This window comes from Nyctibius grandis, chromosome 9 (assembly GCF_013368605.1).
Source record: "Nyctibius grandis isolate bNycGra1 chromosome 9, bNycGra1.pri, whole genome shotgun sequence".
In the NCBI taxonomy this organism is placed as follows: Eukaryota; Metazoa; Chordata; class Aves; order Nyctibiiformes; family Nyctibiidae; genus Nyctibius; species Nyctibius grandis.
In genome coordinates this window covers 11544791-11563581 of record NC_090666.1, presented here as the reverse complement: position 1 = coordinate 11563581, position 18791 = coordinate 11544791, and the positions used below count along the sequence as shown (strand labels likewise).

The following is an 18791-nucleotide window of genomic DNA, read 5'->3' as shown; positions in this document are numbered from 1 at the left end:
TTATTACTACTCCTCCATCACAAAAGATCTATGGAATAGAAAAGGATCTGGAGGATATTCTTAGTTTAATCACAGCCTTGTTTAATGAGGGTGTTGCAGTCAAGTCACCAGGAAACATTACATTCCACATGAAATATTCAGAAGCATTCTTTTTCCTTTAAAAAAAACAGTACCAAGTTAAAAATAGACATCTATATACAACCTTCTCCTGGTTATTGTAACATATCAATATATTTAGGTTTTCTCTGGAATGTGCCAACTGCAGAATTTACTAAATGAAACCACAAATCTGTTCAAAGTTTGATGCCAACATCAGTTAACACTATCTATAGCCATCTAACTGTTAGTGTATTATTCACTGGTGCTATGATAATTTTGATGCCTAACTAATTACCTCACCCCCAGTTACACTACGTAGATGTGACAGAGCAGGCCTCTGGGAAGTCCAAAACCATCCAAGTATGAAATCTTTCAGTCCCTGTCTTGACAGAGCTGTTTGACAAGTCTCCAAAAGGCCCTGTGACAAACAGCGTACCAGGGAGAGGACTTGGACAGGAGCAATCTCATTTTGAACCATCTTCAGAACAGTCAACAGATCAGCCAGGCAGAGATGTGCTGTTTTCACACAGAAAGCCAGCAAGTTAACTTGAATTTTTTCCTATTTATTTTCAGGAATTTATTTACAAGAATTTTCACGTAAGTTAGAATAACATAGGCTTTTTTTTTAAAAAGCCCTTTTCCTACAGCATTATTTGAGAATACTTATTCTATTTCTACTGTACTGTACTAAAACAATACAGAAAAATATAAATACAAAGATTTTTAAACATCTGTCAAACAGGGTCTTAATAGAATGACAAGCATTTAATTACTCAAACTCAGAACACTATCCACAAAACAGCATTATATTTAGTCGTAAGTATTTATTGCTGTTACCCTTAGCTTGATCATTTGTATGTCAAATTTTGTTTTTCCAAGACTGTCTGCACTAAGTAAAGATCTGTTTCCAGGATACGTATAATTGTGCAGTACATAACATCTGTTGCTTTGCATTTTCTGAGCTTCAGAAAGCATACTTTCCTATATTCACTTGAGTGTATGGACTGACAGAAGAGATATATTGTCACAGTTCAAATAAATCGACAACTACGGCAACTACTCCATGCTGAAAAGCATTTAAGTAACTACTGTCTTACATAGCCCAAATAGATAAAAGCCAGGAAAACCAGAGTTCAGCATTGAATTCTGTTCATGAACTGACCATTTGTTTAAAATTGTAACACACAGGCAAGAAACAGCTACATGCTTGATTAGAGAACTGCGAGGTAAACCAAGTTACTGTATAATTTTTTTGTTAAGAGATTTAATATATTCCTACATCTACAACTAAACAAGAAGCCAGGCGTGGGAGGAAGTTCCATGAGATCTTAAATATAAGCAGAATTTTCTTTCATCAAATCCCTTACAGAAAGGCTGCCATACATCAAGGCTCACATGAAAATTCAGACCTACAATTTTTATCTTTTTAAAACACCTTTTATCGTCCTTTTTTTAAAATAAACATATTTATCTGTGTCTGTTACCACTAAAACACCATGAGAGAAAACAGCAGCTTCCATACTGCTAGTAAGGAAAACTAATTTTTCCTTGTAACATAAAGTCAATGGTAGGCATGGAAAATAACTTTTAATTCTTATACAAGTTATCCTGGGATCATGTGAATAATTTGTGATCCACTCTGGTTTCTGAGCTCCAATTTTACAAAAATTAAGTGTTGTGGCTTACAATCATCCTACATGCTCTGGCTTACAATCATATTACAAAACTTCCAAATTAAGTGTGGCTTGAAGCATGTTCTTGGTTTTTCAGTTTAAGGGCTTACATATTTATTGCATCAATTTCAATGTTGCTAAGAGCTATGTTGTCATCGATAGATACACATAAAGAGCTTGACATAAATTCTGTGCTTTGTTTTTGTTTTCTTTAATCTCTAACATTCATAAAATAACATTCAATATTTGGCATTTACAGTAGACACTATGTTGAAGTATTTCACAATATTCAGCTAGGACGACAAACGTAAATCACACAAAAAAAATTCTTTTAATCAAATACCCACCCATCAAAGAATAAACTGGGGATATTCATTAATCTTAAAAAGAAACAAACTAGGAAAATTTAGGGAAGGAATAAAATCAGAAGTACCCTCTCAATCTCTACATAAGCATTTTTTAAACACTCTCACTTACGAGCATGATAATGACACAAATACAGCTCAAGGCTCCAAACAATTGCATTCATCTCCAAGCACCAAGCTCATTCCCAAAAGATAAACTCGGCTAATACTATCCTACACCATAAACAAGCCGCTCCTCATAACTGTACCGAAATAATGGTGACTGGGATGTTGTGTGAAACACAGCTTATTGATTCGTCTCCAAAGAAGAGCTGCTGATACTGGTAATTCTAGTATCACAACACTGCCAGGTTTGTGGGACATTTCTGTTGCTCTGCTGGAGGGGGGGATGGTTTATGACTCCATGAGGAAACACAATAAGAAAACAGTTACCTTGAGACCTTACAGGAAGCAAAATGTTCTCATTCGATAATGCATTTTTAAGCTGCATACTTCGATAATAACAAAATACATGTTCATAAAGAAATCTAGGTTCAACCAAGAAGGCCACAAACGCATTTTAAATGAATTAACTATTTTTTTCCTTTAGCAGCATTGTCACTGAAAAGTATGAAGTCAATTACTTTTAACTTCAAAATCACCTTTGGAATTAATACAGTTTGGAGTCAAAAGGTATAACTAGATTACTACACATAGCAATAAATGAAGCTGAAGAAGTACTGGAAGCCTAATTATTTTTCAAAATATTAAGTCTCATGCACGCTTAAATACACATTTAACTTTTAAAACCACAAACAGTATTACGTGAAAGTAACTACTATCTCAATACAAGTATACATCATATGTTGGAAACAAAATAACTAGCCACTTTTCCAAATTACAAAAAAAATCAACACAGCATTTTTTCCTGCGGAGGGCCGCAGCAAAACAGTTGGATAGTAAAATCTTAAGTCCTACAAAAAGGATTTCTATGCTCAGCCAGAGCGCAGAAATAGGAAATACCAATATATTCAACTCTTCATTGTAACTACATAAAATCCAGTTACCAGGATAACATCTACATGTGAAAGAGACATTATAATATGTCTTGGTAAAAGATGAGTTTCCAACACGCTAAGAGCCCATTTTTAGTTGCATTTACAGGGTCATGACTTCCCTGCCAGCTGCAGTGCCACATGCACAACTGAATTTCAGTTGTGTTTGCAATTTCACTTATTCAGCTACGCTTGAAGATATGATCCTAAACTGGTATCACTGTCCAAAAGATATCATCTGCACTTCAACTAAAGGGGAACGGTTCCCAAACTGCAAAAGGTGGAGTTCCGAAACTTCTTCCCTAGTGAAATAGTTTGAGAAATACCATCTTTATACTTAGTCTGCAGATACAAGTATTTTTGAGACCACCTAAACAGTTGGAGGGAGGAAGTTCTAGTAACTATCAAGCTAGCAGTTTAAAAAAATTATCATTAAATGGTATGTTTAAAGGTTAATTTATTACAGTTGCACTCAACTCTGTAGTATGTCAGAGAATGGTGAAACCAAATTAACTCAAAAGATTGACAGTTAATGTCTATGAGACAGGAATCAATTTAGAAAAGGATCTTAGTATAATGCAATTCTATAGCAGTCCCAGTAGTAAATGACAAAAAGGTCACATTTTGAAAGGAAACAGCAGATACCACTACAAAACTAGCAGATGTTCCTAAAGGATCATCTGTACAAAAACATAAGCATATGTGAGAGAAATCCAACACTATCACGAAATCAGTCGGTGTCCAACATAATAGCAGTTCCTTATGGCAATATGGTAGTACGTGTATCACATACTCAACACATTATGGTTTTTTGTCTGCACATACTGTTACAACATAAGTCATAAAAACCAGGACCATTGATTTCCTTGAAAGGAAAACATTAGTTCTACAACCCACTAATGTTAAGGTACACAAAGACAATTCAGTTCTTCAGGTTTGTGTTCTCTGGTTTTCAGCCACTTAAGCTTTTTCATAAGTTGTCTAAGAAGGATAAAAATATTTTGAGAGTACTACATGTACTGAAGTATAAACTTCCTTCTAAAGGCAGTGCATAATATAGTTGGATATACCTAAATGAAACAGCAAACAAAAAGGGATTCTTTCTATCCAATACTTATTTGTTTGGGTTTTGCATAATTGCAACAACATCTATTATTTACCAGCTGCTATTGTAACATACATAGTTAACAAATAAGATACCTACAGTGAAAGGAAAATTGTTTATTTAAGTTTTGTTTATTTTGACTCCAACAAGAGCAGATGACAGACTTTCTTGCTGTATTTTTATTTCTATTTTCTGACTGTAAAATAAAGACAGAAATGCCTTAATGTGAGCATGTCTTTTGCCAAGATAGAAAATAAGAAAATGCAAAAGAACATCATATTCTGAATTCTAACCCATTTATTACCATGAACAGTTACAACTATGGAAGCAAGCTTATATGGATTTACCACAGCAGAAGACCCCATTAGGCACCATGATCCCCACAACTATCCCACACAAGGTGCTACAGAACCACATCCTACACACAGTCCAAGGAGAGAAACAGACACAGACAAAGAAAGTAGGCAGCAGTCTCAGACTCTGAGTGGCCAAGCTGTTCATCAGATTTTGTGTTTGTTTCCTGTAGACATTACAAAAAAAAATAGGAAAGGATTTCAGGAATGATGTAGCTTCTTGGATGTTTACAGAGCACTGCTTCTAAACATAAAGGGATTGCCTGAAAGAAAACACACATTTTCCAATAAACGACACTTGAACGTCAAGGTAAGTTGGCAACATTTGATGCAACAGAAAAGATGTAAAAGATGTAAAGTGCATGGTAGAGGGGTACAAATTCAGGGATGATATGGTAAAATGACAATCAAAAAAAGATTACAACAGGATCTAGAATAGGAAATAAGGGTTAAAAAAAAAAAAAGTAGTGTTTCTCAAAGGCTGAAGAACAGGACAATTCAGAAACTGAGATACAAGATTTATGCTTAGATAAGGGATTTGACTGCATACTGGTTTTAATGATTGAAAGAGAACATTAATTTACACTGAGGAAGGGACTCTTAGCCCTATAGATACGAAAATAGCACTAGTATGGACGTCAAAGATTGGTTAGTATAGCAGCTTCTTTTTAACATATACTTTTGGATTCTTTCCATCATACTATATAACCAAGATCATCAATTTACTGTTGCACACCTTCGCACAGAAAGCATAGTCAAAAGAGCTGGCAATTATTCTATGAACAGGACAATTATGGAAGTTTGATAATATTTTTTTTTTTAACAAATGCATCCTACCTCTCTTTACCTCACCACCTTATTATGTCTCCTCTGACTTTCCAGGGCTTTCCCTACCCTGTATCACTCATACCCCATGCACTATAGTATCACCCTGCATGTCTTCCTATCTGGCCAGCGACAGCTTCAGTTCCCGCTCCGTTCACAGAATCACAGAATGTTAGGGATTGGAAGGGACCTCGAAAGATCATCTAGTCCAATCCCCCTGCCGGAGCAGGATTACCTAGACCATATCACACAGGAACGTGTCCAGGCGGGTTTTGAATGTCTCCAGAGAAGGAGACTCCACAACCTCTCTGGGCAGCCTGTTCCAGTGTTCGGTCACCCTCACCGTAAAGAAGTTTTTCCTCATATTTATGTGGAACCTCCTGTGTTCCAGCTTGCACCCATTGCCCCTTGTCCTGTCAAGGGATGTCACTGAGAAGAGCCTGGCTCCATCCTCATGACACTTGCCCTTTACATATTTATAAACATTAAGGAGGTCACCCCTCAGGCTCCTCTTCTCTAAGCTAAAGAGGCCCAGCTCCCTCAGCCTCTCCTCATAAAGGAGATGTTCCACTCCCTTAATCATCTTCGTGGCTCTGCGCTGGACTCTCTCTAGCAGTTCCCTGTCCTTCTTGAACTGAGGGGCCCAGAACTGGACACAATATTCCAGATGCGGCCTCACCAGGGCAGAGTAGAGGGGGAGGAGGAGAATCTCTCTTGACCTGCTGACCACACCCCTTCTAATACACCCCAGGATGCCATTGGCCTTCTTGGCCACAAGGGCACACTGCTGGCTCATGGTCATCCTGTTGTCCACTAGGACCCCCAAGTCCCTTTCCCCTACGCTGGTCTCCAACAGCTCTGCCCCCAACTTGTACTGGTACATGGGGTTGTTCTTGCCCAGATGCAGGACTCTACACTTGCCCTTGTTATATTTCATTAAATTTCTCCCTGCCCAACTCTCCAGCCTGTCTAGGTCTCTCCGAACGGCTGCGCAGCCTTCCGGTGTGTCAGCCACTCCTCCCAGTTTTGTGTCATCAGAGAACTTGCTGACAGTGCACTCTAATCCCTCATCCAAGTCATTAATGAATATACTGAATAGAACTGGTCCCAGTACCGACCCTTGCGGAACTCCGCTAGACACAGACCTCCAACTGGACTCTGTCCCATTGACCACCACTCTCTGGCTTCTTTCCTTCAGCCAGTTCACAATCCACCTCACTACCCGATCATCCAGACCACACTTCCTCAGTTTAGCTGCGAGGATGCTGTGGGAGACCGTGTCAAACGCTTTACTGAAATCGAGATAGACCACATCCACAGCTTTACCATCATCTATCCACCGGGTTACATCCTCATAAAAGGCTATCAAGTTGGTTGAGCATGACTTCCCCTTGGTGAAGCCATGCTGAGTGCCCCTAATGATCCCCCTATCCTTGATGTGCCTAGAGACAGCACCAAGGACAAGTTGTTCCATCACCTTTCCGGGGATGGAGGTGAGGCTGACCGGTCTATAGTTACCCGGGTCCTCCTTCTTGCCCTTTTTGAAGACTGGAGTGACATTCACTTTCCTCCAGTCCTCAGGCACCTCTCCCGTTGCCCACGACTTAGTAAAGATGATGGAGAGTGGCCTAGCAATGACTTCCGCCAGCTCCCTCAGCACCCACGGGTGCATCCCATCAGGGCCCATGGATTTATGGACGTCCAGGTTGCTTAATTGGTCCCTCACCCAGCCCTCATCAACCAAGACAGATTCCTCCTCTATCCTGACTTCTTCTGGGGCCTCAGGGGTCCGGGGCTCCTCAGGACAGCCTCCAGCAGTAGAGACAGAGGCAAAGAAGGCATTCAGTAACTCCGCCTTCTTTTTATCCTCTGTCTCCAGGGCCCCCACCTCATTCATCAGTGGGCCTACATTGCCTCTAGTGTTGGCTTTACCTGCAATGTATTTGAAGAAGCCCTTTCTGTTGTCCTTCACCTCTCTTGCAAGGTTTAATTCCAAGGAGGCCTTAGCTTTCCTAGTTGCCTCCCTACATCCTCTGACAACAGACTTATATTCCTCCCAAGTGGCCAGCCCCTCCTTCCACGATCTGTACACCCTCCTCTTCCACTTGAGTTTGCCCGGCAGTTCCCTGTTCAACCATGCAGGTCTCCTGGTACCCTTCCTTGACTTCCTACCTGCTGGGATGCTCTGATCTTGAGCTCGGAAGAAGCAGTCCTTGAATGCTAACCAACTATCTTGGGCCCCCTTACCTTCTAGTACCCTGTCCCATGGGATTTCCCCTAGCAATTGCTTGAAAAGGCCAAAGTTGGCCCTCCTGAAGTCCAGGGTTGTGATTCTGCTAGCTATTCTGGTCCTGCCACATGAGATCCTGAACTCTACCATATCATGGTCGCTACAACCAAGGCTGCCCTCAACCTTCACCTCTTCAACCAGACCCTCCTTGTTAGTAAGGATCAGATCCAGCAACGCTCCTCTCCTAGTTGGCTCATCCACCATTTCCATCAGAAAGTTATCATCAATGCACTGGAGGAACCTCCTGGACTGAGGATGGCTGGCTGAGTAGGCCTCCCAGCAAATATCAGGGTAGTTGAAATCCCCCACAACAACCAGGCCCTGTAATTGTGAGACTGCTCTCAGCTGCCTGTAGAAGGCCTCATCACCCTCCTCATCCTGATCCGGTGGCCTGTAATAGACACCCACAACAGTATCACCCCTGCCAGCCTGCCCCTTAATTCGCACCCACAAACTCTCAACTCGCTCCTGATCCGCCCCTGGACAGAGCTCAATATATTCTAGCTGCTCACTCACATAAAGAGCAACTCCACCACCTCTCCTTAGTGGCCTGTCTTTCCTGAACAGGACATAGCCATCCATGACCACATTCCGTTCAGTAATATCCCTCTCCACAGGACCCACAAATCCCTCCCACATCCATATGGCACTTCGCCAAAAACCTTATATTCCCTTAACATATCAGCTCACCCCCACCACAGTATTCTTGATTGCTCTTTGATTCCAGCCTATCTTTCTTCAATTGGCCTGTTGAGCAGCCAAAAAACCAGCACCAGCTACGTCTGGCATGTTACTGGTGTGCCAACTGCCTGATGATGCATAATACCCAGCCAGCCACCGTCCTTTGCTCGCCAGGCAGGCAGAGGAGATGAATAAAGCAGAGCATTCTCCTATCTGTAATAGTACATGGCAAGGTGTATTATTACATAGTGCAACAGGAGAAATGAAGGGGGGGGGAAAAAAACACCAGCACAAAACCAAAACCCATCACCTTTAGGCAAGTCTAAAACTTGCCATTTTATGGCCTACAAGAGCTTTAAGATAACACAAACTACAATATCACTAATAGAAATAGTTTTGCATTAAAAAGAAAAGGCCATGAAGAAGAATTATTACTTTGTGTGAAAGCTAAATAAATCCTGTTATTTCAAACTCATGTAGCATCAGAATCCAACTCACTAATACACGTGCAGCCTAACATGTATGTAAACCCAAACACACACAAATACAATTTTCAAGACATAGTGTAGAAACTTATTTTCTGGAACAAAGATTTAAATATCTGATCTCTCTGTTTGGAGGCAGAGAATTAAAGTACGTACAAAAGCCACTATTAGACGCCCAGGGTATGTTAATCCCTTTCAACATAAGCAGAGAGGTACACAAAGATGTGAAATACAAGAAAAACATCAGAAAGCATGAAACAACGTAAATTGTTCCACAAATATTTAGCCATGAACTGATCTGCTGATAAAGAATAAAAGACACACAGAGAATCAAGACATTATGTCTAGAAGTCACCTGAAATAAAGAACAAATTTTAAGAGACCTTTAATTAGTATACTCCATTTCCTTAAATATTTTTAATTTTTCAGAAAAAATTGTAAATTAACAAATTCTTTTGCAGTTTCATGCAGCATTTATCTAAAAGACATTAACTTTATGGACTTCCTTGAAAAAAATTTAAGACTGTCTTACAAGTTCAGACACCATGGGATTTTTTAAAACTGCATGCTTTCTTCCTTCAATTCACATCTGAAAGCCATATATTAATGTGATACATGTACATCTTGCCCTCAGTTGCACTTCATAGTATTTATTTTTATGTCGCTTCCTTAAAAATAGTTTTCCTATTTGGACAATAGATAAGCCACTTAGAGAAATTATGTTTTCTACACGTCAGAAATAGAATCAAGAGCTTTAAATTTGACCAACGTGGAACATCACTAATTCACATTTTGTAACAGCCAGTTCCCATTTCCATTATTGCTGACTGACCGATAGACTGACAGATGTCTTACTTTAGAGATCCCAAACAGACTATTGGTATCTATTTCAGCCACATCTGTTCCTAAATAGCCTTGGCAGCAGGCCACTATGCACTCGGAATTAATTTTAAGTCCTTTGTTGCTAACTCTTTCACTGTCGCATTACATTGGTGATTTTTTTCCTTATTGCTGCACTTATATAGAATATTTATAAATCTATATTTTAGATTAATATCAACAAGAACTGTAGTATACTATATATAAGAATAGTATACTTAAACAACACATTGATCTTTTAAACTTCATTATGAAAATATATATTCAATAATACATTAACCTCTGGATTGCTCCAGAGATCTTACTTTCTTATTGGTCAATTAAATTAGAATATTATGTTCAATTACTTATATTAAAAAAGCAAGTTTTATCCAAATTACTATTATCCAAATACTCAGTCCAGCCTCCATGCTGTCAGTCTGACAGAACTTCATATATCCTTCAGTCAAGTAGACTACACACACAAGAAACTACATTTATAAGAAGTTTCTCATAATGATCAAAAGCCTCTGGACTTCACGTACCAGTAAAACACTGAGCGAGTGCCAGTCTTGTTCCATTTCCTATCTGACAGAAATCTGCTGAAAAACTGCAGTTATTGTAAATCGGAAAATTCTGTGGCAATCTTTAAAAAAAGGCCTTAAAGAAATATCAGGATTAAAGTTCTCATTCAACAGCAAAAAAACAAGCCATATTGGAAGAACAGCATAAAGAAGACCGCAACACCCGCTACATCGTTAAAAGCAAGCAACCTGCTACAGGTCAGAGGGTATCTGGCTCCGGGGAACAGAAAAGGTTCAGCCGAAGCACACACCCGGGCTGTACCTGCAGCGTTTGGGAGAGGGCAGCCGAGCCATGCCTCGCACTGCCCACAATCCCACTTGACACATTCGCTCCCTCAGGCTCGACAGCCAGTTGCCTGCCCAGGCCTTACTTATGCCCAAAGCTTTGTTGTAATAGAGAACACACAAAATTCATAATGCGTCATGCTTATTTGAGAGGGGAGAGGAGGCTACTGGGGAGCTTACTATGAGGTCTGGAAAGTGAACAACAAAGGAAGCCATCAAAAATCCTCAGCGAGCACTGGTAGCCAAAACCCTCTAGGAGACAGAAGCTGCAGAAATCAAAGGGAGAGTAAAGAAGGATGTTTGCCTGATAATCATGCTGCCAAAAGCTCCACTGAAACAGTGCAATGGGGCAGAACTACGCATACATGAGCGTGACACGGTCAAGCCCAGGCACCGCAGATGTCAACTGCTTGGGAACTTCAAGCTGGAGCTTTGAGTTCTATTTAGGAGAAGCTGAAGGAGCCAAGGCTGCACTAGCTACCACCTGTAAGAACATATGATTGGAACTGCAGAACTGCAGGTGACAAACGACAATTTCAGCAAGATAGGAATACTTTGGGGGAACTACTGGGGACAGGAGGTTAGGGAAAAGGGGAGAAAGCGACCACCTGGTAGGTCTCTGACTCAAGAGATTGAAGTGGCTGCCATAGAAGAAAGATCTTTTCCTAAAACAGGAACTGCAGAGGTAAAACCATCCTGACCTACTGTATCTGAGATGGAAGGAAAACACACAAGACTTTCATTGGATTCATCCCTGTGAGGCAACAAGCCCTACACGGTGAAATTTTCAGCTCCTACTCAGCTCATCTGCAGCCACACACAGAGCCATGCTGGCCCAAAGGAAGAAGTCACGAGTGTTCTTCTGAATGGTGCTCAGGTAGACCCTTGTGTTCCCATCACAACGTTGTCAGAAGGATAGAAGGGTTTCAGAAACAACCTAACAGTTTTCCCTTTAAGATTATTTCATTCTCAAAGAGATGCTGGAACAGCCACAGATGACATAGTGGTGGCACCTGTACTAACAGTGGAACTGAAAATCCCGTTATCTTCAATGTCAGTACTTGACATTTAAGAATTTGGAAATCCTATAGTAAAAACTCATAGCCTACCACAGACTTCAGAAAAAAAAACAGCATTTGGAAGATGCCACTGCCTTTTCTACTGAAGCTAGTGAAGAAGTAGAACATGAATAGCTGCTCAGAACCCAAAATATTCAACAGCTCAATGCTACATAGTACAAATTCGAATTGTCAGAGACAAAGTAGTATCGGCATATATTTAATACACGTGCAGTAAAAGCCCAAATCCTGATAAAATTGACACCAACTTGTCAGTGCTGCTTTCCATAAGACTCCTGAAGTTCTGCCATCTGCAATATGCCTTACTTTTAGTACTGTGTACTTTATTACCTCACAGGAACTAAGACAGAAAAGTTCCCGATGTTTGTGTGAGTAATCTAAGGATGAAAAGATCTTACGCAAAGCAGCAATTTAGGGGGGTGGATATTTCCTAGAAAAAAAACAAACAAACAAAATCCAGAATATATTCCCATCGGTGGAAGCATGGAGCAATACACACTGAAATTCATTCTTCTTGTCTGTACCTTAAAATCCTTCACTGGTGACAGTCATGGACTCTAATTCCTGATATATGGCAATTCAAGCTACGTTAAAGTAGCCAGAACATAAAGTGGCAAGCAAATTAGAGCACTGCACGCAGAACTAAACAATTAATAAATCACACTTTAGACCATACACACAGAGCCTGGCTACTTAATCCCAAAAGGGAAGGAAGAGAGGCTACAGCGTTGTGTAACAGCATTACTAAGGCTCCACAAGCAGAAGGACCTTATGCACATCAGTGTAGCCACCATCAGAACTCAACGGTCCTGCAGCAAAACCAGGTATTTAAGTCCGAGCACGACACTGCATTAACACGGTTACACTATTCAGAGGATAAGAGTCAATAGCTGTGCATGACACCATATTAGTTTGATTTCAGTAGCTCTGGTACCCCAACACGTTCACATGAAATGAAGCATAACAACTTCAGCTGTGAGCATCTGAGTATTTCTCTGCAGCAGCACTGGAATCACAGGCTTTCACACTGCTCTCGAGCCTCTGCAGCGTACAGACTACCTTAAAGAGGAACAGATTATCATCACACAGAAAAACCGGTAGGTGGAAGAAACATTTCTCTGTATATTGAGCTTATGGCTGTTGGATCTTACCCATATGAAGTTTTAAGTTCTGTCCAAAATAATACTAAAATAAACCTGGTATTTTAGGCCTGGACAAGCTAACCGTGCCATACCACGAGGCAGCTGCACTGCACTGTCTGGAAACTGCATTCCTGAACGCACCTTTGATTTCTCCTTCACATAAGCACTGGGAGGTCACCGCAGTAAACAAGCACTTTTTAGAGTGTGTATGTAGTTTTTGAAAGTAAGTTTATATTTGCACAGTTTCTAGGAGAAAAAAGACTATTTGGATAAGTTTAAGGAACATTTCTTTTCTTCTAAAACTTTTGTGCATAATTTGTTTCACTTGATCAAATTCTTTATAACAGCGCTTTTTCACACTGTTGCTTTATCAGAAAAGCACAGAGCAAGGACAACCTGCCACAGAAGCCCCATCACAAAACCCAGGCAGAGCTCACAAAACCGTACCCACCTATGCACGTTCTAGTTTTATGTACCTGTCCAAGAGAGTAAGCCAAGAAAAGCTGACGCAGCAGAAACAAAATCAAATCCTCTTACTGGGGCTTAGAAGCCATAAAAACACCATCTCTTACATTTCGTCCTTTTTGTATCACCCGCCAAGAAGTGAAGGCTCTTGCCAGAAGAGTTGGTTCAGACACAAGACACTCATTGCGTTATGAACTATTCTTTTTTTAATGTCCAGCATAACCTCGAAGGGCAGAGACACGCCTGACACCACTGACTTTAACTAGTTTACTGTAATCGCGTTTTAAGGCAACTCTCCACTGCCCTGCCCGGAGAGGCCCCAGCCGCAGCTCGCCTTTCCCTCGCCGCGCCCCGGGACTGCCAGCTCGCCCCGGGCGACCCGCGGTGCCTGGGCCCGGCCCCCGCGCCGCAGCGGACACCCCCCGCCCCGGCCCGGCCCACCTGTGGGGCTCTCGGGCAGGATGGGGCTCCAGCGGAGCCGCCGGGCGCTCAGCACCACGTCGCAGCTCCTCTTGCTGATCTCGAAGATGCCCCTGAGGAGCGGCTCGTCTCCCGCCTCGGCCGGCGGGGCCGCCGCCTCCAGCGGGGCCACCCTCCGCCGCCGCTCCTCAGGCGCCGCCGCCGAGGAGCGAGCGCGAGCGGAGCCAGCGGCCGCCGCCTCCGCGCGCTGCCCCCGCGGGGAGCGGCCGCCGGCCGGGCGCTCGGGCCAGGCCCGTCTCTGCGGGCGGAGGAAGGGGGCCGCGGCGCCCAGCATGGCGGCGGCACCGCCGCTCCGCGCGACCGCCCGCCCGCCCGCGGCGTCCCGGCTGCTGCCAAGGCAGCGGCCGCCCCGCCCCGCGGGCGGAGCCGCGGCCGCCCGGGGGTCGGCGGGAGGGCGCCCGTCCCGGGCCGGGAGCTGCGTCCTCGACGGGCGCCGCGCGCAGGTGCACCGCGGGCCCGCCGGTCCCCTCACAGGCGGCGGTGGGAGAGGAGCGGGCCGGGCTGCCCGGGGCCGCGCTGGGCCCCTCCTGAGGGAGACGCCTCTCCCGTCCGCCGCTGAGGGGGAACTCTTCGCTGCCATCACCGGGGCAGCGCTCCGCCGGGTCGCCTGAAAGCGGGCGAGCGCAGGCTGGCACCGCGGCCCTCTGCCGCCCACCCAGGCCTGCCCTGCCGCCCAGCCCACCCTGGGCACCGCACAAACTCGGGACCCTCAGTAGGAACGGTGCTTCACAGCACAGCCGTGAGAGCGGTGGAAAGGCACTCTGGTACGGGTTTGTGCTCCTGTCACTTGTACTTGCCCAAGGACAGCAATGAAGGAATTCTCTGGCTACAGAAGGTCATTTTCTTTGTCGGAGTCCCCTATGTCTTCTGCTTTCCTGTTGCCATTAAAATATTATTATTTAGCTTCGGAAAACTATGACATGATGTTATAATAACCTTTCATACTAAAAAAAGTCAAGTCTTTCACAGGTTTTGTCTGTGGCTTAGCCTTAAGGTAAATACCATGTTGACATTCATTTTGCAAAACAGGATTATCCTAAACCTAGGTGGAGGTATCACAATTATACACACACTTTGTAACAATTGAGGAACACAATGACTCAGAATCTGATCCATTAGATTCTCTATCAAGTGGGCCAATGCAGAAAGCGTACCCAGAAGGTTGCGTAGTCATCCCTCACCCCCAAAGCTTAAATGCGGAGGAGGGAGACACACTGCTTTGCTCCCACTCTGTAAATGATAGATTTCACTGTTTGGAGGTATGACAGCTTTACTCACAGGTGCTGTAACATTCACTGATGACAGTCATATTAGAGCTCCAGCATCAACTCCAATTTATAAGGTGCTACTGAGCTTGTAAGGGCTTAACTTGAAGCAAAACAGCAAGGGTTTTTTTTAGTTCTGAGTTGTATAATGTCATGGTGGCCTACTAGTGCATGAGGACCTTTTTAAACGAGCAGTTTAGTAATTTTATCTTTCGTATTTGTAACAAGACAAATAGACAGCATCCCTCTAAGAAATGAAGCAATTAATTAAAAATATTGCCTTTTGCAGATTGATACAAATTACAGTTCAAACCGCATGTCAGAACATCCAAGGCTCTTCCTGTGATGTTTGTCTCTAGAAATGCTGTTACAGGTAAGGAAATCTCATTGTCTGCAACCAAACCAGCAGTCCATGAGATGATACATGATTTCACGATTATTAAGCAGCCTTCCTTAATAGTTTCTTAAAACCCTGTACCAAGCTGCTAATTATGTAGCTGAGAAGACAGTTTTAAGACACCTTAAAAGTCACTATGGTACAGCTTTTTAACAGGTATTTCCATCTATCACTTTGCCAAGTTCAAAGTATGCTCTGAATATTTGTTAAACATACGTGTAAGTGCTCTTCAATTTGCATCGAGCCATTGATACAGTTTTCACAGAAACGTAGCCCTCCCCAGTTTGCCTTTCTGAATCGTAAGCATGTGAAGTTTCTGCTTGCTTAAAGCTGTTAGTGTCAATAGTCTTATTCTGACTTTAATTGTGTCAATATTTTTTGTTCCTTAGATCTTCTTTGTTGGGATATAAATACCTTGACTGTAGAGTAATCAGATACAATAAAGTGTAAACAATTGAAATTATGTGTAAACTATGGAAGTTTTGTGCAAAATACATTTTTTTGGCCTAAAGATATCTGAGGGGCAAGGCAGGAAAAACTGCAAGCCAAACAAGCAAGCTTGCCTTACCAGTTTATCATTCTGGTGCAACAGTAGATGAACCGATTAAACTTGTGTCTGTTATTTGGCATCGGTGATGTTTAATGTGTTTGCATGGATGTCATTCAAAAGGAAAGCTAAATCATTAACCAGAAGATAAAGCACAACATGAAACTGGATATAGTTGTATCAATTTTGAGGCTGTATGCCCTTTATAACCCCCTGCAGTCATTTGTATTTTTTTCTGGGACCATTTATTAGCCTATCGCATCTATGTATGTTATATATTGTCACCAGATAATTTCTCATAAGGTACAGGAAAGGATAAGCTGATAACTGTCTTAGAACCATAAAATAATACTATTTTCAGTACCATCAGTGGAAGACTATTAGGTTCCTAGGAGACTTGTAATACCTTTCAACTGATGTCGTTAAAACTTCTAACACCCTTTTATTGACGTTACTTGAAAGGAGTATTAAATCACTAACTGTTAAAATACTAAAATGTAGTAGATGATAGATAAAAAACACAAAATAGTAAGAGAACTGTATATAGTAACAAAAAACATAGGAGGAACATACAAGTCTGTTCACAAATCCTCAACCCCCACAATCCTTTGTAAGTCTGAGACAGACACTTTTTCCTGGAGGAAAAAGAAATAATATTCTTAGCAAGTGTACTCTAATACACTTTTTAAAAATATCATAACTTTCATCTTTGTACATTGAATTTGGAAAAAATATGGAATAGTCCAGCAATATCATTTTATCGGTTTTCCAGACTATATCTGGAACTCTTACACATAGAACTTCCTTGTCCTTTCTTGTAAGAAGGGTTGTGTGTATTAATGATCCCATGTAGTATCTGGTGTGATGTTCCCAATTAGAGAAAAAAGTGAGACACAAGACAGAGTAAATGTGTAGCAGGAATTGTATAGTCAGCAGCCAAACAGCATAGAGCACTGAACCTACATAAAGTAACTCTTTGAATTTAATATACCTCCTTCAATTTAAGAGTGACCAAATACACAGTGCACAAGGACATCTAGTTCATCAGCAGTTCCCTACATGACATAGCTAGTCTCTTTCTAGTGATAAGTATGGAAAGTGTGCATTCTTACAGCTCACCAGGAATAAAAAAAAAAGACATAGAACAGAGTCCACAGAACAGTTTTGTGCTGTGTTTTATAGTTTGAATCACAGGTTACTCTATTACTCCATTTTACTTACTTAGAGAGCCATTGGAGTCACCTTAGAAATTGTCTTAATATTTTTTGTTTGTTTTGAGCAAATAGCTCAAGTAAAGTATAAGGGGCAAAAAGACAGCAGGGGGCGACACACCAGGAAGGGAAGCAAAGCCATTGTCAGAGCACAGCAAGGGCCAGCTGCTCCCTAAGAGCCAAGGACCAGCAAAGGGGGACCCCAGGGCGAGCAAGGCAGGGGCCTTTCTGGCCAGGACCTACCTGGTGGTACCTGAGCAAGGTAGCCTGTGGGAGGGTGCTAGGATCACCCAAGAATCCAAATCATCAGGCATGTTCACAGCAATGAGGCAGGGCTAAGGCCAGGCCAGGACATCAGTTTGCAGATCTAGATTAGCAGGTATCATAGCCAGATCAGGGCTACGGATGAACTGGAGACTACCATCCCACAGCATCTCTAAAGGAAGAACTAATAGCCCCAGGCTGAGCTTAAATAGAGCTCCAGGCCCTTGGGTGGAGTTGGTGGGCGGATTGCAGGTGAGGCTGGTCAGGGTTTTTAAGGCTCAGAAGTGCCCTCAGGGTGCTAGCAGCCAGAAACACTCAAGAGGAGTAGCAAGGAGCAGTAAGGGTAGGCTGTTCTATAAAGGGAATAGAGCTGAGAGTGACCACTAGTTAGGTAGGGCCCCATATACTTGACCAAGGTGAGCAGAGCTGTGTGTAGCCAAGTTCAGCTGAGAGTCCAGCTATTAGACAAACCCATTGCAATGAGGTAGGTCCAACACCAAGCTGAAAAGCAGAGTCAGCAGGTCAGGGTTGGGTCTGGTGACAGGAACCAGTGTTAGTGTTAGCCCAGCTGCTAGGAAGTCTATACTGCTAAGGCAGGTCCAAGGTCAAGCAAGGATATCAAGTCTGTGGGGAGGGTCATGATACAGCCAGGTACAGGTATGGCTGCAGTATCATGAAGGTAGATACTAGGGGTGAGAGCCTCTTCTTAAACACAGTTCTTGAGTGAGGGAGGGGAGATCCTCACTGTGGGTTCTTAGAGGTTGTTCTCAGCAGTCTGGACCTGGAGGAGATGTTGCTCCATGCCAGGGTGCTGGCCTTGCGCACAGGCAGCTGAATTAGGAGAGGGGAGCATCTTATGGGCCTGGACAAGAGATAGTAGGAAATGAGGAGATGAGTTAACCTCTCCTTGACTAACAGTGTTTCTCTCTGGATGAAGGAAATCATCTATTGCTGTCTAGATGCTAAGAAGTAGTGGGGTTCTCAGAAGTCTTTTCCCCAAGAACCCTGTGAAGGAAGAGAAGAGGTAGGACAACCTCTGGCAGAAATAGCAAGTGAGGGAAGTTCAGCTAGTGTTTACTGAGGGAGGGCAAGCGGGTAAAGCATAAAAAAAAAATTAAAAAAAAAAATAATAAAAAGAAAATAAATCCTCTCCCCTTGAGAAAAATGTGTAGAAAAATGCAATGAGGTGAATAGGCAAGAAATGGGAAGGCCGGTTTTTGATTCGTGGATAATGTGATGCTGAAGGTAAGGAACAGGAATTAAGACAAGAAGAGATGAGGGGATGCTGTGGGGAAAATACCTTA

At 42.5% G+C, this 18791-nt stretch overlaps 1 protein-coding gene across 2 annotated transcripts in view; it reads right to left on the bottom strand.

Moving 5' to 3' along the window:
- Positions 1–14077, bottom strand: part of CERKL (ceramide kinase like) — a 61609-nt gene extending 47532 nt beyond the window's left edge. Inside the window, exons 1-2 of one of the 2 annotated variants that reach the window (XM_068408137.1) lie at positions 14035–14077; positions 13765–13947 (exon numbers count right to left, since the gene is read on the bottom strand). In XM_068408137.1, the coding sequence (XP_068264238.1) occupies positions 13765–13947; positions 14035–14077 (226 nt within the window). Of the gene's footprint in view, positions 1–13764 lie in introns of both variants that reach the window. The other variant, XM_068408136.1, reaches the window with a different exon arrangement.
- Positions 14078–18791: the final 4714 nt, after the last annotated feature.